We start from the raw sequence: 19,945 nt of genomic DNA, 5'->3' as shown, positions 1-19,945 counted from the left end.
TTTAAATGATCTCGGGATCCTAAGAAGAAATCGCGTCCTAACTTACTGGTCATGATTTTATTTTTAAATTCGAGATGGCTAAAAACATCTTCTAAATAAGCATTTTCCATTCACGTATCGGGAATTTGAGGCATTGTATTCTAACTTACTGGATATGATTCTCTTTCTCGAATAACGTAAAATATGCCCCTTTTTCTGAAAGTTTTCAACGTTTTAATACAAGGATCGTATTTTTTTAAAATTCTTCAAAGTTCTCAATTTTCGACATTAAGACATTAAGTAATCAACTAGGTACCAATTTTGGGCGTATCGAGGGTGCTAATCCTTCCTAGTGCGTAACCGATTCCCGAACCCGTTTTCTGAATTTCGTGGACCAAAATCATTGTTTTAATAAAATCAAACTGTTTATTAAAAACAACCACTTTCCGAGGTGATCCAATCACACCTCATAAAAAAGGGATTGGTGGCGACTCCCGTTTCATTTTTCAAAACCCAAGTCGACCCCGTTTTCATCCAAAAAATGGTGTCAACACCCATAATATGGATAAGAAAAATCTATGTAAAAAATATATTTATAAAAATTTTATATTAAAATTAAATAAAGCTTTGGTTGAAATTGTTGACTTAAAATTTTAAAACTCTAGTTAAATTATTTTATTTTATTAAAAATATGAAAAGGCAAAAAGTACAACCGTATTAATATTTGTTATTATGTATGTGAAAAGATATTTTAGTAATTTCTCAATTGAGTTGTGCTTGGTTGGCTAGAGACACCAAGGATAAAAGTATCACGAAAACTCTTATATTAAGAACCAAATTACATGTTATTGTTTCTACTAAAAAAATGAACAAATTAATCCATGTACCGGACATCAAAGAACAAATTAATAATTTCAATTGAAAATTTCATCAATTAAAAACATACCAAAACTGCTAGTTTAGTAAAAAATATATTATTTTTCTCAAATATAAAAATAATTTATCTATTTTTAAATAAAATAACTAAATACAATAAATTCTTAATATAAAGAAATCCACTCCAATGGCTTAATATAACTACCAATAATTAAATTACTCCCAACATTCTCTCCTACCAAAAAATATTATTCCATCTTCATCCCTTTTAACCGCCGGCCGTCTTTCACTTCTCCGGCGATATCATTTTTTCCCGTCAAGGTACCGACTTTACTTAAAAAACCCGTTCATACACACATCTATCATCTTCATCGTCGGCGCCTGATCTGTAATTAGCTGAAAATTTTTACTTGCTTTTCGATCCAGTTTCTTTTAATTATGAGATTTTTTTTATATTGATTTTCTCTTAAATTTTGAGTCTTTGACGCTTCGCGATGAGTTGCAATGAATTGCTATATTTTTTCTTTCTTTTTCTGAGTTCCTATTCGCTGATTCGGTGCGTTAGGGATTTTTAGATCCAAATCATTTGAGAAATATGCTTTGCTTGTCTTATTTTATATCTTTATGATTATTTCGATTTTGATTGAATAAGAACTTCATATGTTTTTATAAGGGATTTGTTGACAAGTTCCCTAACAAGATTTTTATCTACATATGACTGATATTTTCACCATGTTTCTGGTTTCTGTTAATATTAGAAACCGGAGGTGTTTGCTTTCTGTTCTAATAAACTCTCCAGTTTTTGCAAATTCGAAGTATTATATGATAGAGAGGGCGAGAGGGACTGCGTTTTAATCTGATTGGTTGTTTATCATTTGCTATGTTGAGATTTGGGGTCTTAACTTAAGCATAAAGATTTCCACTTAGATTTATCGGTAATTAGCTAGTTCTTCGTGATTGTACAATTGCCCAATTCCACTCACTAGCCTACCTGTTAAAAACCTGTTGTTTATAAAGAACCAGGAAGCTTAACTATTAATTTATGGGTTTTTGAGTAGGTTTTATTCATATATGATGGTTACACCAACTGAATGGGTTAATGGCTTAGACCTTGTGGCGAAGCTTTGTGCTTATGTAGTATCATTTAACTAAGAAGAGTCTTAAATGATATGTAGAATTTGACTTTTCATAAGTAAAATATATTGTTCAGGAGGTGGCATTTTTGTTGTTTGGGAGGATGGTTTAAAAACTTATCCCAACTTCTAGAGTGATTTGCGTGGCAGTACTTTCAAATGATTATTGTAACCTGCTGATTCTGCAGCTGAACTTTTGTTGTTTTTGAAATTTGATAATTTGTAATAGTTCCTATCTGACTTCTAAGTTCTATACGATTGCAGAGCTACTCTCAGCAGAATTTGTCACAGATGGCTTCTTCCTTCCGAGCATTCTTGAACAGTCCAGTTGGTCCAAAAACAACTCACTTTTGGGGACCTGTTGCCAATTGGGGATTTGTTCTTGCTGTATGCTTAATTACCAACAATTTAAGATTATACAAATATAGGTTTTTAATATGTTAAGTTATTCACCCTTTGGGCAAAATTGTGCTGCATCTAAGAAAGATTCAACTTTGTGCTTTATGACTCATGTTTGAACATTATTGGTTATTGTGTTAGGGACTGGTGGACATGAATAAGCCCCCAGAAATGATTTCTGGCAACATGACTTCAGGTTAAAAATAAAAGATGGTTTGAAAAAGCTTTGTATTTACTTTGGTACGCAAGTTTCTAATTTTTTTTCTTCATTTCTGGTCTTGTAGCAATGTGTGTCTATTCAGCATTGTTCATGAGGTTTGCATGGATGGTACAGCCACGAAACTATCTTCTGTTGGCATGCCATGCTTCAAATGAGACAGTACAGCTCTATCAACTTTCACGTTGGGCTAGAGCTCAGGGGTAAGTATGGTGTTTGTATACATGTAGTTCGCGTTGAGCTGATGTCTTTTCTATGCAATTACCATTGTGTTTTCCAATCTTGTTTTACCCAACTATGTTGTCCTTCCTCTGTTTTATATCGATTGCTGCTTGCCATCTTTAGAAATGCTTGTGGGAGAGTTTCTCCCATAATTTGCACACATATTCAAGGTTATGACCAAATCATATACTAACCTTACTTTCAGATAATTTCAAGAGCAGGATTTATTTAGCTTGTTAATGTCGAAGTAAAATTTCTGATATGAAGTATTGAAGATAATGCTTACGTTCTCTTAATAAACAAATAATTGGGATAATATGCATGTGCTTGCAACTGTGTAATTTTGCTACTATAGGAGAAAGGCATTTGGTTTTTGCTTTATTTGAATTTAGAGAAGTATGTTAAGTAAATATAGGTTAAAATATGCCATAAGTCTCAGTATTCTTCACAAATTTAGAATTTAGTCCCTCTACTTCTCAGATATCAAAATTCAGGTCCAATTGTTAACATTGTTGAAATTTTTTTGTTAAATTTGTTAATGCGATATTTTGAAATAAAAAAAATACTCACTTGGCATTCATGTAACTAAAGAAATGACGTAATGAACTTGAATTGAACAAAATAATTTTAACAATGTTAACAGTTGGGCCTGAATTTTGAAATCTGAAAGTAGAACTAAATTCCTATGTACAGGACTAAATTTCAAATTTATGAAGAGTACTGTGACTTATGGCATATTTTAATCTTATATTTATAAATTACTGTAAACGTATTTCATAAATTCTGCCGTATAAGAGAATAATATTTGTTTGTAGTGGTGAAAGGCAAGTTTCAGTATATCTAATGTAATTTTTCCAATGTTCTCTAGGTATTTGTCTGAGAAGAAAGAGGAAGCCTCATCTCAGTAAAGTACCCTTTTTTCCTGCTTTTCTTTCCATTTTGAGATTCTGCTATTTTCTTGTGATCCCTGTAAGAATCTATTCTGAGCTTTACTTTATAAAGAAATTGATTTAATTCTACCTTCATCTGGCCGAAGCTTAAGCACATAGTAAGCCGATTACTGTTAAGTGGAATCATGATCGGCCGCCTTTCTTATTATGCATGAGTGGTAAAACAGCTTAGAATTCTACAATCACTGTTGATTCAATAAACGTTTTCTTGATTTAGCTGACCATAATTGTATAATGTGCAATGAGGTAGATTGAAAGTCTTATATGTGATGCATCATCCTAGTGATACTTTCCGGGTAGCACAATTTCATGTTGAAATTCAAAGCATTTCGATTTTCTATTTTTTAAAATTTTAAGAATTTTTTTAATATTATTGAATTAAACTAGACAAACCAGTTGAAATGAGAACCTGTGGTCTGATCGGTTTGACCATCAGTAGTTCGGTTGTGAAAGCCTTGCATATTCTACACTTTTGCTTCTTATTTCGGATTTTAACTTCATACTTGCCTCCTATTCTTTTGGTGCCTTCTTTTTGCTACCCCTGTTTGCTTTAGATGATTTCTTTCTTTTTGTAGGCTGTTTTAGTTCGGACTTACATCTGCATATAAGAGAAATGGCAGTGAAAATTAGCAGCCACAATCAGTATGGCAATATGGTTACCTCATGCTTAAATGGTCAAAATGGTAAATGCCATATCTAATATCATAAATTTTTTTAACCTAGTGCAACGGGCAAAATGCAAACCTTAAAATAATCTATTTGAGCCTAGATGCTTTAGGATTTTCCACTTTGAATGCAAGTATGAATCTAATAGGTTTTTCCTAGTTGTAAGGATTTTGGGCCAAAAACTAAAATAGTGCTAAACATGAAGACGATTATTTGCTCAAGGAATCAAGGATCGCTTCAATGTGAATGGTTAATCCCCATGTTTTTAAAATCCAGATTGAATCAGTCATATCATTAGAAAATTATTAAAAATAAAAAAATAGGTTTAATTGATTTTTTAGTCGGTTTAATTGGTTTGTATTGGTTTTTAGTTTAATTGATTCAAAGTCATTTTTCGAATTGATATTTTAATTGATTTACTATCTAATTGGTCTGATCAGTTGGTTTGATTTGGTTCGGTTTGGTTTAAATATCCTCGGTTAATCTGAATAAAATTCCAAAGAAAACTTAATAAAGCTAATTAATATTTGATTTATTCTTTGTATCCGAAGAAGAAAAGAAAGCCAATCACTTAATTTGCCTTGAGTGGGAATTAAAGGAATCAAATTAAGATTGCAGATAATTATTTTACATAGGGTGTTTTGCCGTGACAAGAGTTGTTGAAGGCCGGGATAAATTTAGTGATTGTATTATTAAAAGAAATTTAAATAAGTCTAAGTTTAATATTTATTATTTAAAAATATTTTTAATTATCGATTAATTTTAAACAAAATATTTTGTTTACAAAATCATAAATTTTTTAACTTTATTAATTTTATTAAGCAATAAATGATATTTTTATACGGTAAATGTTAACTCTATTCTAACTTAGTTTTATTTGATTCTTTTAATAGTACAATGACTAAATTAATCCATTTAATAGTAAAAGGATTAATTTGATCAGATCTTTATAATAGAACCTCTCAAATATATTCATTAAAATAATATATACTAAATTATAATATAAATATTTAAAAAATTACGTTATGTATAAAAATTAAATTAAAAATAATGGGAGTAAAAGAAATAAATATATATAACTATTAAATATTAAATAAAAATAAAGTTATTTTTATTTTAAAGAATATGGACTAGTGGAAAGGGTTTGATATCCATATTTTTGGTTGGGGGTAGACTTATTCAACTATGTATTGCGCTAATAACATAAATGATTTCGACCTGGTCCATGAGTACTTTTAATAGTGACTCAATGGGTCAAACATCAATATTAATGTATGTGTGTTTTTCATTGTTTTTAGGTCTAAAAAGCCCGTAAAAAGTATTTTTTTTAAAAAAAATCAATTAAGTTCATTGACTTAATTCACTTCCAGTTGAGCCTCTACCGTTGACCTAAAAATAATAATTAAACACCTCCGTTAACGAAAATTGTCTTCAACTACATTAATGGTTAAAATAAGCTGACATGACAAATGAGACATATGAGATGATGGTACATGGTAATCACAAATTTAATCATTCATTTTAATAAAATTTATAAAAATTACAAGTCATTATAATAATATTTAAATTTAATAAAATAAGAAATTTATAAAATATTAAAAAGTAGAAAATTGATAAAAACATTATAATTATGCTGACTCTCTTACTTTCTCATATGTTCGTGTGTTAAATCAACTAATGTTAATGATTAATGCAGTCAAAGGTGACTTCCATTAACAGATGAATTTAATTAATATTTTAGGTTAACCATAAAATTTAATTGAGTGCTAATTAAATCGAGAGGCTTAATTGAAATTTTGATATTTTTTGTTAAGAGCATTTTAAACTTATAAACATTGCCTGTATTAAAAGGAAAACATACATAAACCGGTTGTTGCTAAACCTTAACATTCGTATTGTATATATTTCTATCAATTTTGTATGACATCTAAACGACTCGGTTTGAACAATAAAAAAAATGATAAGCTTATACTTGCTAATTGTAAAAGGAAAATAACACTTTCATTAACTAATTCTCCTCATAACGAATGAATATAATAGAGATATTGTCTTTTATAAAATAATATTAGCCCTAAAAATATGCATTGATGTCAATTTCTAACATAAAAAAACCACGATATTAACAAGCACGCGTTCATGTCGACAACTCAATCTTCCATTGCCTTTTGAATACTTCTCAAAGCAAACAGCTCATTCATTGGGGCTGACGGGTTTCTCCATAATTGTTTAAAGGCAAAGAGGTTTGATAATATCGTCAATAAAGGCAAAGATATCAACATCACTATATATATATATATATGTAACATTGTTTAAATGCCGGCCTCGTACAAGGTTGAAGTCAATCTTGATGAACAAAACTTGGGAGAAATCAGCACATAAAAGATTGAAGATGGAGCCAAAACCAAATTGGATTTAGTGATCTGCAATACATAGATATATATGTGTGTCTGAGGGGGAGTGATAGTCCATTATCAAACACATATATCTTCCTAGTCTAGCTATTAGCCCATCTGCTAAAGATGAGTATATGCAATCACTCCTTGATTGTGTCTTTTTTGTTGGTTTTGTTGCTTGGAATCAATAATGCAATGCCAGAACATGAAGAATACAAGACATACATAGTCCATATAGATCATTCGCTTAAACCTTCATCTTTCTTGACCCATGAGACTTGGCACCGAGCCATCCTGCGATCGTTGTCAAAGTCAGACAAAGAGATGTTGCTTTACTCGTACAATCATGTCATGCATGGCTTCAGTGCTAGGCTCACACCATCTCAAGCATCAAAAATCAGGAAATCTCCAGCTCATATTGCTATACACGAGGAGAAATTTGGCAAATTGTTCACTACACACTCCCCTCAGTTTATGGGATTAAGGCATTCTTCTGGGTTGTGGAATGCATCATCATATGGTGAAGGTGTGATAATAGGATTGATTGATACAGGCGTTTGGCCTGAGAGTGAAAGTTTCAACGAGAAAGGAATGCCGCCAATTCCTACAAGGTGGAAGGGCAAGTGCCAGAATAGTACAACTAATCCTTTTCCTTGCAATAGAAAACTCATTGGTGCACAAGTATTTATGAAAGGGAATCAAGCTGCTGGTAAATCAAGCTCACCAGATGATTCACCACGAGACGTCTTCGGACATGGAACACACACATCGTCAACCGCCGCGGGTAACCATGTACCAGGTGCAAGTCAATTCGGATATGCAAAAGGGGTAGCTCAGGGGATTGCACCAGGTGCACATGTTGCCATGTACAAAGTAACGTCTGATGGATTTATTGCTGAAAGTGATGTTCTTGCTGCTATGGATCAAGCGATTGTAGATGGTGTTGACATCATGTCACTATCTATAGGTTTTGAACAAACACCTTATTTCCAAGATGTCATAGCCATTGCTTCTCTTTCAGCAACAGGGAAGGGGATTGCTGTTGTTTGCGCTGCTGGGAACGATGGAGCACCTTACAGTACACACAATGCAGCACCATGGATTACCACAGTTGGGGCTGGGACACTTGATCGAAGTTTCACTGCAACAGTGACTTTAGGGAATGACCTAATATTTGAAGGAAAATCAGAGTTCCCAGAACGTGTTGTAGTTATAGATACACCTTTGTATTATGGAAAAGGTGATTCTGACAAAGCATTATGCAGTAATGGAGCATTGAAAGAGAGTGAAGTCTTCGGAAAGGTGGTCATCTGTTATAGCAATAACACTAGTAACATCTTTTATCAAGCGGAAGAGCTAGCAAGAGTTAATGCAATTGCAGGAATACTTGTTACAGATGTTGATTGGTCCCCTTTTGGAATTGATGGACTCAGCATCCCAAGCCTTATTTTACCATCCTCTTCTGGTGCTTTGATAAAAAAGTATGTTACAGAGGCAGCTGAAGAGGCAAGAGTAAAATTCATGAGATTCGTGCTTACAAGTTTTGGCACAAAGCCGGCACCACAAGTGGCTGATTTCTCTTCGAGAGGACCAGACCCCATTAACCCAAACATTCTAAAGCCAGATATAATTGCTCCAGGGGTCCAAGTGTTAGCAGCATTCCCACCATTAATTCCAATTGAAGGAATGGGCAACTATGGAGTAGCTACAGATTACGCATTATTATCAGGCACATCAATGGCAGCACCTCATGCTGCTGGAGTGACAGCTTTGCTAAAAGCTATTCACCCTGAATGGAGCCCAGCAGCTATCCGATCAGCCTTGATGACCACAGCAAACACCATTGACAACAATAGAACTACTTTGACAAACCAATACACTAACCTACCCGGAACACCTCTAGATTATGGGGCAGGTCATATCAATCCGAACAAAGCAATGGATCCTGGACTCATATATGATATAGATTGGCAAGGTTATGTTGATTTCTTATGTGGCCTAGGCTATGATGATGCTGAGATGAGAGCTATTCTTAGACAAAGCCAATGGACTTGCAACCAAGACGGAACTGACATAAACTACCCATCTTTCGTTGCCATGTTTAGCAAAAATGCCAGCGCTCCAAATGTAAAGAACTTTACCAGAGTTGTGACAAACGTGGGAGATGACCAATCAGTTTACCAGGCGACTGTAGAAGCAACTCATGGGATGACGATTAAAGTAGAGCCTGCCACTCTAACCTTCACAAATAAATATCAAAAGCAAAAGTTTGTTGTGAGTGTGCAAATGGATGGAAAAGCTCCTCCGGTGGCCTATGGTTATCTAAAGTGGGTTGATCAGAATAGCCACATCGTTGCAAGTCCTGTGGTGGTCCTAAACACCTAACATACATTCTTAGCATAATAATAATAATAAGATGTGATTGTTTATCATGAAGCTTTAAGCCTTAAGATAGATCAGCCAGTCATAAATTCATGTGGACGTAATGTTCTTGGTAGAAGAAAAATTATGTTTTCAATTTCCTAATTTTGTTTGAGCAAGAAAACTTGAAGTATTATTTGACATTATGCTTTACTTTTCTAAAATTGATTATTTTGAACGTGGAGGTGAACTCTTGATTCCAAGCTTTTCATTTTTAAAAAATCTTAGAAAACTTTAGGGTAAATTAGCCTATGAGATAAGTCTAATGCTATGTTTGGTTTTAGAAAATTTTAGGGTAAATTACATTACTAATCGTCTAATTATGTTTTTTTTGTCACCCACATATGAAAAGTTACAATATGATCACCTAACTATGTTTGTTTTTGTTTCGGTCACCCAATTATGAAAAGTTACAAAATAGCCACCTAACTATTCAATTTTTTCTTTTTTGGTCACTAGTTGGCTAATGTACAAAATCAAAACACCTAAAAATTCAAAATAGTTAGGTGACAAAAAAACAAAATTACATAGTTGAATGATCAATTTGTAGTTTTTCATAGTTGAGTGACCAAAAATAGAAAAAAAAGATAATAGAAGGATCATTTTATAACTTTTCATTATTAGGTGATTACTACTATAATTTACCCAAAATTAAAAAATGAAGTTGCTGACGCAAAAGTTGGGTGATTCAAATTTTTACTACCACAAATTATATGAAAATATTTATTTTAATATTTTTAAGTGTATTTGATATATTATATTTTAAATTTATTTTTATATAAAAATAATTTAAAATTATTTTATTACAATAAAATCGACTCGAACTCAAGTTTAACATTTTTAATATAAATCGAGTTTGAATAAAATTTTTAACTTATTTTTTAAATTAAATCAAACTCAATTTCAAAAAATAAATTTAAAATTCTAAATCGACTGACCCCACTCAACCCATATTTTAAATGATTAAGATGTAGACTTTTGCATTTCTACATCTGAAAAAGACATACTGAGACATTAGGTTGGCCGGCAGCCATTCTCTCTAGGGATAAAATAAATAAATAATGGGATAAATGATTAAAACAGTCAATTTTATTTACCTCAAATTATATTTTGGTCATTTATATTTGAAATGTTACATTTTAGTCATTTACATTAACGTGTTGTCACATTTTAATCACTAAGCTGTTAATTACAGTTAACGATATAACGGTAAGCTGACGTGGCATATTAAATCATCATTTCAAATAAAATTTATACAATTGGTCATTATATTTTTTCATTTTGAGCAATTTAATTTTTTTCTTTATTTTCATTATCTTCCGCTTCCCTCTGTTAAAATAAATAAAAAATAAAAGGGCTAGTTTTAACAAATGGAAAACATAGAAAACTACGTTAAAATAAATAAAAAAAGATAGGAAAATAGAGGGAGAATGGGAAGATAATGGAAAATAAAGAAAAAAAAAGAAAGTTCAAAGAACATAAAAAATTGCTTAAAACGAAAAAATATAGGGACCAATTAGATAATTTAATCTAATTTTTTTGTTTGAAATGATGTTAACGTGCCACCGTTACACCGTTAACGACAATTAATGCTCAGTGACTAAAATGTTGCAACATTATAACGTAAGTGATTAAAACGTATCGCTTCAAACATAAGTGACTATTTTGGTAGTTTACCCTAAAAAATATATCATTTGATACTTTAATTTGATATTTTTTTAATGTAGTATTGTATGATTTTTATTTAATATAGTATTTGTATTTGATAAAAATTATATATTTAGATTAAAATGAAAATTTCCCACTATACTATTAGTGAGTGTTGAAATTTCTCATTATATTTTATTTTGATTAATAATTGTCATTATACATTGAAAATATGATTAAATTTAATACATTTTGCCATTAATATTGATTTTGATGATTTGAAAATAAAATTTGACAAGAATTTTTTCAAATATTTTATTTTAATAGTTAATAATAAATAAATTCATAAATATTAAAATATAATAATTAACATATATATTTTATTTAATAAAAATGACTTGAAAATAAAAATGAAAAAAATTAAGTTTACTTTTTATAAATAATTTTTTATTTATTGTTGATAACATATTTATTAATTATTTTAAGTTTTAAATTATAATATTATTTTTAATTAAACTTTTCTCGAAATCTTTTAAATTGAATTGAATAGTAAATTCAATCAAAAATAAAATATTAGAGATAAAATTCAATATAAAAGGGTTAGTTTGCAAATTTACCGTTATATTTTAAGTTAAATTTTGAAAATTTTCACTATATTTTATTCTAATTTGATATTATGCTTTTGAGTGAAAGAAATTTGAGAGTTTTATCATAATAATATAAAAATTTTAATTAAGATAATAATATAAATTATTTACGAAAATACAATTTATAGTATTTTTTAGAGTTGCACCAGGGTTTTTTACCAAAATATTACAAAAAAATAAAAATACTAAAATAATATACAAAAAAGATTATTTACCAAAATAATACAAAAAAAGACGGCTGAATGGTGCCACTGCCACAGGTGGCACCCCCCTTTGTTCGTATTTCAGCCATTTGTTCGTATTTTTTTTCCGGATTTTATTACTTTTAAAAAAATACTATTTTCTAATTTATTATTTTATATTATTTTAGTACATTATGCTTGAAATGTATTCATTTAGTGTGTTTTTTATTGAAAGTAATAAAATTTGAGGAAAAAATACGAACAAAGGGCCGAAATAAGAGTTTTTTTAAATTTATTTAAAAACACAATAAATGAATACATTTCAAGCCTTTAATGAAGTAATAGTAAATATTCAAGGCATTAGTTGAAGTAAATTACATTTCGAGAAACAACACTGAAATATTGAAGATAATATGATTAAGAGAGATAATTATGAATTTTGAACATAAATTGTAAAATAAATATTAATGATAAAAGAAATTTGTAATTATTTTAAATTAGTAGTGAAAATGAAGGCTACAAATAATAGAGCAATAAAATAGCACGTATCTCTAGGACTCTAAGCATATTTGAAAAACTAAAATATAAACAAAATTGAACATTTATCCTCGTATTAACAACATGAGAGGCGGCACCAACGTGTTCGTATTTCAATATTTTATTCGTATTTTTTTCCTGGATTTTATTACTTTTAAAAATATAATATTTTCTAATTTTATTATTTTACATTATTTTAGTACATTATGTTTGAAATGTATTCATTTAGTGTGTGTTTTAAATAAATTTTAAAAAACCATTGTTTCGGTCATTTGTTCGTATTTTTTCCCCGAATTTTATTACATTCAATAAAAAACACACTAAATGAATACATTTCAAGCATAATGTACTAAAACAATGTAAAATAATAAATTAGAAAATAGTGTTTTTTTTAAAGTAATAAAATCTAGGAAAAAAAACGAACAAAGGGCTGAAATACGAATAAAGGGGGGTGCCGTCTGTGGCAGGCCCTCCATTAGCTGTCTTTTTTTGGTATTATTTTGGTAAATAAAAAAAAGTTTATTATATTTTGGTATTTTTTTATTTTTTTGTAATATTTTTGTAAAAAATCCTGATAAAGTTAAATAATTAAAATCCATTGTGTCACGAGTTCAAAATCTTAATATGATTGAATTTTTATTGTTTTTATATAAATATATATATACATATATTAGACAAACATTGTTCTCATAATATAACTTGCTTTGCGTATAAAGGTACTTTAGTAATTTCTCAATTGAGTTGATATTTAATTGACTCGTGACACCAACTTAATTAATGACTTAATACAAGTATAGGTAGAAATTATAAAAAAATGTAAAGTCTACAAACGTAGTTATCTAATTATTAGAGCATTTTTATTTTGGGCCATCTAATTACAAAAATTTCAATTTCATCACTAATATTTTCAACATTCTATATTTTAGTCACTTGTCCATTAAATAGTTAATCAAACGCTAATGTGTCCTTTTTTATTAGTATAACCATAGATTTGGTCTTCACAATTTACATATTTTGTCAATTTGATTTTGATTTTAAAATAGTCAAATGTATGAATTATCATTTCTTTTAATTTTATGATTTTATGATTTTATAGTTTTTTTAAAATTTGGTTCTTATTCTTTATAACATTTTTATGATTTTTATAATATTTAATAATATTTAAATATTTATTGATTTTCTAGAATTAAAATCAAATTAATAAAATGCGTAAAATATATAAATCAAATTTATTATTATACCAATCGAAAAAGGCCATATCAACATTCATTAACGACAAAGATTTACACCCTTAAAGAAAATTTCATTAATGACTTAGCAATTGAGAGAACAAAATATCAAAATTGAAAATGTTAATGATAAAATTAAATATATATAAAAATTAGTGAACAAAATGAAAAGGATATTATAAAAAAGGTTAAATTTTTTATTAGTTCGTACTTTTAAAATTTGAAATAACAATCACTATCAAATGATAACTCTTAAATCCATTAAGTTAAGTTCTTCTATTTCTAAAATCTGATACGATAAACATATTATCATATATGTAATAGATTAATGTCTATCATTTCTATCAATATTGAAATTTCAAAATTCAAAAATATAAGGATTTTAAAATGATGCAATTGGAGAATATGAACTAAATCTATAATTGTACATATAATGCATAACTATTAATTGAAGCTAAAATTTTAAAATTCAAAAGTAAAGGGACTAAAATTGACCAATTCAAAAAGTACAGGGACTAAATTAATCAAATTAAAGTATAAAAATTAAATTCATAACTTTCACAAAGTACAGGGACTAAAGTAGAATTTAACCTAGAAAAACTATTTTCAACGCCGTTACATTAAAATCAATAATCTAAAATTGGTAGGGCACGTCATAAATTACATCAAAGTCACTGTCAACAGTCAACTGTCAAATCCTAATATAAATCCCCATAAAGTTACAGTCAGCTTACATCTCAATTTCCATGGCGGAAACGGATCCCAAACGTTTAATGGATCCGAAAACCGGATTCAGTCACCAAACCGGAACTTACAGTAGCCTTAGACCGCCCCTCCCTTTGCCGCCTATCAATCAACCGCTTTCCGTCGCCGAATTTTGTCTCTCCCTTTTATATCGGACTTCCACCGACGGCTCCACCGCTTTCGTCGTCAATGAAATCGCCGGCGAATCGCTATCTTACTCTCAATTCGTTTCTCAAGTACGTTCCCTAGCTTATTCTCTACAGCAGCGTTACTCTCTTTCCCAAAACGACGTCGCTTTCGTTGTCTCACCGCCTTCGATTCATATTCCCGTTGTTTACTTCGCTTTGCTGTCTTTGGGGATCATCGTTTCTCCCTCAAATCCACTCAGTTCCAACTCGGAAATCGCTCACCAGATCCAACTCAGTAAATCCGTTATTGCCTTCGCTACTTCAAAAACCTTCCATAAAATCCCTTCTCTTAAACACGGAAACATACTCCTCGACTCGCCCGAGTTTCTCTCCATGTTAACTCAGTCCAATGTCGATAACATCATGAAAAGCGTGAAGGTAAACCAGTCCGACATGGCAGCGATATTGTATTCTTCTGGAACCACCGGCCGAGTTAAAGGCGTGATGGTGACTCACCGAAACCTAATCGGAATTATGGCGATTATTCATCGCTATAACATGAATCAAGGCAAAGATAACGATAAGCCGCCGCGGCGACCGGTGACGTTTTTCACGCTGCCTTTGTTCCACGTTTTCGGTTTCTTTATGTTGTTGGGGATGGTTTTGTCAGCGAGTACAGTGGTTTTGGTAGAGAGATTTGATTTCGAGGAAATGCTAAGAGCAGTTGAAAAGTACAAGGTTACAGGCATGCCAGTGTCGCCGCCGGTTGTGGTGGCGTTTGTTAAATCGGATTTGACAAAAAAATACAATTTAAGCTCGCTTCAAAGACTTGGCTGCGGTGGCGCGTCGCTTGGAGAGGAAATGGCTCAGCGATTCAAGAAGAAGTTCCCCAATGTGCTATTGACGCAGCTACCTTTTATTTGGTTAAAATATGCTCTTAGTCCTTCTATTTTTTATTTGAAGATGTCAACCTAATCATTAAAATTTTAAATACTTTGTATCAAAATTTCTCAATTTTAAAATTGGCTTGCCTCATTTGATACGACATATATAAATTGACAAATTTTGATAGAAATTATCTATGGTTATAATAATTAAACTAAAATTTTGAATTGAAAAAATAAAATTTTGAATTTTAACATTTAAAGTTTAGAAATTAAATATTAAAATTGTTACAAATATAAGGACTAATAACATATTTTAACCTTTTATTTACTTGTTTGTTTATTTATTGGCTTTATGTTCAGTACGTAGCACTTTCTCTAACGATTAAAAATATAACAACAAAAATGAAAATTATTAAATCATTTAGATTAAGTTGGACTAAAATAATAACCATAATAATTAAAATTTAAAATTTATTTTTAAATTAAATTTAACAATCTCATTAAATAAATAAATTTAAAACAAAAATTTTAATGTTCCAAATTACACTATAAATATTTTAAAGCATTATAATAATATAATTGTAATGGTATTTTTATATATTTTTAAATAAAAATTATAAATTATAAATCAAGAATCCAATCATTCAAAAATTTTAAAATACAAATTCATTATCACTCCATTTATTTCATGATTGAATAAATTTTTAAAAATAATATAAAGTATATTTGACTCACACGAGAGTGACAAAATCTTATATATATAACTTTCTTAAATATTTATTTACAATGAGATTTTTATTAAAACATTGTTCTTTTATGAAAATATTGGAAAATAAATTCTTAAATGTGCCTTTTAAAATGCAAATTAACTACCCTGAAAATTTTGATTGAATCTCAATCTCCATTCATTATATTAACGTTGATGTTCCAAAAAAAAAAGTAATGAAAATATTAGGAAAATACTAACATCATAATTAGTATAATAACACATAACATTTTAAAATGTCAATAAAACAACATATTACAACATTTTGATAATGAAAATAACAACATCAAAATTTCATAGTAGAATCAAAACACTAATTCACTATAATACTGAAGTATATATATAAACTTTTTTAACATCCTAATCAATACACTGACATATAACATGTCAACAATCACAATAAAAATAAGGTATAATGCATGATAAAATAAAATGAAAATAACATTTTCAACTTTTATAAATAATTTTAAAAATAAATACTTACAAAGCGTCATGGTAAATTTTCAGAGTAATTGAGGGGATTATGGTATTGGAAGAGGTAAAAAGTGAATACGAAAAGGGAAGGAGTATATATATTATTAATTAACATATATACTTTATTTTGATTAAAATGTTTGCACGAATTTTAGGAATCGTTAACACGATTAAAATTCTCTGTTAATTTAGGATCATTACGATACTATTTTTTTGTCATGTGACTATGGTTTTCTTTTTTAATTTTAGAATGTCACGCCAATAAATTTAATAGAAAAATTTTAACACCGTTAATAATTGAAATTGAATAAAAGTATAAAAACTAAATTCTAAATATATAAATAGAACATATTGTAAATTTTAAATTGTAATTTTATAATTTAGTCCGAAACTAATTAACTCAGAACTATACTAGTTGAAGATTAAAACAGATAAATTAGAACCATAAGATTCTTAGATTAAAATGTCCGGATTTTTGTTTTTTTTCAAAAAAAAATTCGGATGTTTGTAGGCTTCTCGTTTACACCCACCTTATATATATGCGACCATTCCCATGCCCACGTACCATGACAGGCATTAGCGTCCAGAAAACCGGCCAATCCCTTGCCTCTTAATTAATAATTTAAAGAAACGGTCAGTACTAATATAAATAAATGATACTAAAGAAGTTTATGTTTTATTATCCAATTTTAAAAATTTATCAAATACCATTGAATTATTTAAAAATTTTCATTTGAATCATCTAATTGTTTGAAAACTTTGATTTAAATCGTTAAACAACTAAGGTTTTCTTTTAAATTCGGTTAGCAAGTTCTAAGCGATGATTTAGTAATCAATATGATGGTCAATAGCCATCGCCATGTCTTAGATCCAAGTCAATCTGACAATTAGCGTCAGAGATCGAAAAAAAATCATTTTAATTTTAGTTCACATATTCGTGACGTCCAAAGTTATTTCATAAAAAATAAAACTCAACTGTAGAAAAGAAGCAAAATAAGAGTTTTTGATTAGTGCAAACAATGCGAACATAAAAGGTCATATGGCAGCAATTTTAATTATTTATCTTAGTTACAATGATAAAAGTTAATTATTTATCACTTAATTAACTTGAGTTCAAATATTATTAGGATTAAATTTATACAAGGCGACCATGATGTCTAAAATCACAATCTTACATTTATTTTTAATTTAACTTTTCTATAAATATATTTGGTATAAAAAAATTCATGGTCTTGCCATAATCCAGTATGTTTTACATTTTTTCATCCAAGTAGTAGATTTCTAACAACTAAAATATATTTAATCACATTTTCTCATTTGATTACTAAATATATTTTAGTTTTTGAATTATATCATTTATACTAGAGAGTTTGACTGAATTTGTGCTACACATTAATTAGAATTAATTCAATTATAAAATTACTAAAAACTATTTTTTAATAAAGTAACAAATATTATTTATATTTATAAAGTAAATTATGAAATTTGAACCCAAAATATTATAATCTTCACAGTAAAAGTATCATGGAGGCCTTTGTACTAGGAGTCAAATTGTATTTTGTCCCCTTATTCAAAAAATCGATAAATTGGTTCTTTTTTTAAAAAAAAATTTATCTATTTATACTGTTAAAAATTGATGTGGTTGACAGAATAATCGGATAATGACACGTGGCATGCCATATGTATTTCATGCTGACATATAGAGACCAATTTTTAATAGCAAAAATGAATGAAACTTTTAATGGAAGAATCAATTTACTCTTTAATCTAACGTACAAAGACTAATTTGTCTATTTTTTTGGGTAGAGGGGGCAAAATGCAATCAAACTCTCAGTACAAGGGCCTTTATAGTACTTTTATCTAATCTACTATTTCAACTTTACCCTTTCAACCAAAACCATATTTTTTATATCAATCTTTATTAATTTATCCTTTTTTCTATTTAGAAACATTAAATCAATTTACGTTTTTTAATCAAAGATTAGGTTAAACTATTAAAATAGTTACTTTTGTTTCTCTCAAGTTACATTTTAGTCACTTATGTTTGAAATGTTACGTTTTAGTCACTTACGTTATCATGTTATAACATTTTTGTCACTGAGCATTAATCGTTGTTAACGGTGTAACGGTAAGCTAATGTGGCACGTTAATTCATCATTTCAAACGAGAATTTTAAGTTGAATTATACAATTGATCCTTATATTTTTTTTCGTTTTAAGTAATTTATTTTTTTCTTTTACGTTAAAAGAGATGAAGAATAAAGGAAAATAGAGGGAAAAGCAGAATAGAATGAAAAATAATGAAAAAAATTAAAATAACATAAAAGAAAAAAATAAAGTGCTCTAAACGAAAAAATATGGGGATCAATTGTACAATTTAACTTAAAATTTTTTGTTTGAAATGATGATTTAACATGCCATGTCAGCTTACCATTACACCGTTAATAGCAATTAACGCTTAGTAACTAAAATGTTATAACAGGTGGCTAAAACGTAACATTTTAAACAAAAATGACTAAATATAACGTGATGAAAACAAAATTGACTACTTTCATAGTTTACCCAAAAATTAAAATGAACCTTTTTGCGGTACTTACAATTACTAAATATATATATTTTTTTGTATTACGTCTAAAATTATCTTTTAAGTTATCATCATCATCATTATAATTATAAACGGATTAAAATTATAATTAATACATTCGTACAATTATAATCAAAATAATTTATTATAATAAATAAAATGATAATTAAAATATATTTTAACTTAAACCATAATAAATTTAATTAAATAATTTTCACCTCAATTACATTCAAATATTGGTAATAAATAGTATAGAAAGAATCAAATTACATAGGTAAATAGCAATCAAAACCCAAATCAAAAGAAAAACATAAAGGTTAAAATATTCATTTAAGTATTTCTACTTTTCATAAATAAAATTTAATATTTTTACATTTATATTAAGAAATTTAATTTATCAACTTTTAAATTTTAAAATTTAAGTTCAATTGTGAACACAATTAAAAATCTTCTATTAAATTTACTGGTGTGACATTTTAAAATAAAAAAAGTTACTTACCTAGTAGTCATATACAAAAATTGACATTGTAACCAACTTAAATTTAATAGAATAATTTTAACGCCCTATCTATCCTCATGAGGAGAAGTTTAATTTTAAACACCGGTTCGAACAGTAGAAGTACAACATGCTAATGTGCCTTGGATGATTCACATCTCAAGGTTAGGCGTTGATGAGCACATTGAACTATCTATATGGCTGAGAGCCCTCAGTCTAGGCACAATGACACAATTATTAGAGACGCATTTTATCACTAAACTAATAACCTGGCACGCGGGCCACTCACTGGGGGCCCGCTATGCCAAAAGCAAGAGAGACTTCATCCCTCTCTTTCTTTTTTGCGCCCCCATGTCGATACATGGGAGA

The 19,945-nt window shown here is 29.0% G+C and overlaps 3 protein-coding genes across 4 annotated transcripts; all 3 read left to right on the top strand.

The window, feature by feature from the left end:
- Positions 1-1,037: 1,037 nt before the first annotated feature.
- On the top strand, positions 1,038-3,997 carry LOC105786439 (mitochondrial pyruvate carrier 1). 2 transcript variants are annotated; one of them, XM_012612881.2, is made up of 5 exons: positions 1,038-1,176; positions 2,253-2,375; positions 2,529-2,583; positions 2,672-2,807; positions 3,695-3,997. In XM_012612881.2, exons 2-5 carry the CDS (start codon positions 2,280-2,282, stop codon positions 3,732-3,734), a joined length of 327 nt encoding a protein of 108 aa, XP_012468335.1. In that variant the 5' UTR covers positions 1,038-1,176; positions 2,253-2,279; the 3' UTR covers positions 3,735-3,997. The 2 variants fall into 2 exon arrangements, with proteins under 2 accessions (XP_012468335.1, XP_012468342.1); XM_012612888.2 differs by having other exon boundaries at positions 1,066-1,243.
- Positions 3,998-6,899: 2,902 nt separating this feature from the next.
- LOC105803451 (subtilisin-like protease SBT1.5) lies at positions 6,900-9,220 on the top strand. Its single transcript, XM_012635659.2, has one exon. It carries the CDS (start codon positions 6,962-6,964, stop codon positions 9,218-9,220), a length of 2,259 nt encoding a protein of 752 aa, XP_012491113.1. The 5' UTR covers positions 6,900-6,961.
- Positions 9,221-14,125: 4,905 nt separating this feature from the next.
- On the top strand, positions 14,126-15,405 carry LOC128042384 (4-coumarate--CoA ligase-like 9). The gene has a single exon (XM_052633302.1). The coding sequence runs from the start codon at positions 14,245-14,247 to the stop codon at positions 15,343-15,345; it is 1,101 nt and encodes a 366-aa protein (XP_052489262.1). The 5' UTR covers positions 14,126-14,244; the 3' UTR covers positions 15,346-15,405.
- Positions 15,406-19,945: the final 4,540 nt, after the last annotated feature.

This window comes from Gossypium raimondii, chromosome 7 (assembly GCF_025698545.1).
Source record: "Gossypium raimondii isolate GPD5lz chromosome 7, ASM2569854v1, whole genome shotgun sequence".
Lineage (NCBI taxonomy): Eukaryota > Viridiplantae > Streptophyta > Magnoliopsida > Malvales > Malvaceae > Gossypium > Gossypium raimondii.
The sequence above is the reverse complement of the archived record's forward strand: the minus strand, read 5'-3'. Positions and strand labels throughout refer to the sequence as shown.

Excerpts from the sequence above, each read along its gene's own strand:
- LOC105786439 (XM_012612881.2), top strand. The coding sequence starts at position 2,280 with ATGGCTTCTTCCTTCCGAGCATTCTTGAACAGTCCAGTTGGTCCAAAA. Across the intron at positions 2,376-2,528 it reads ATTGGGGATTTGTTCTTGCT|GGACTGGTGGACATGAATAA; the intron begins GTATGCTTAATT and ends TTATTGTGTTAG. Across the intron at positions 2,808-3,694 it reads CGTTGGGCTAGAGCTCAGGG|GTATTTGTCTGAGAAGAAAG; the intron begins GTAAGTATGGTG and ends AATGTTCTCTAG.
- LOC105803451 (XM_012635659.2), top strand. The coding sequence starts at position 6,962 with ATGAGTATATGCAATCACTCCTTGATTGTGTCTTTTTTGTTGGTTTTG.
- LOC128042384 (XM_052633302.1), top strand. The coding sequence starts at position 14,245 with ATGGCGGAAACGGATCCCAAACGTTTAATGGATCCGAAAACCGGATTC.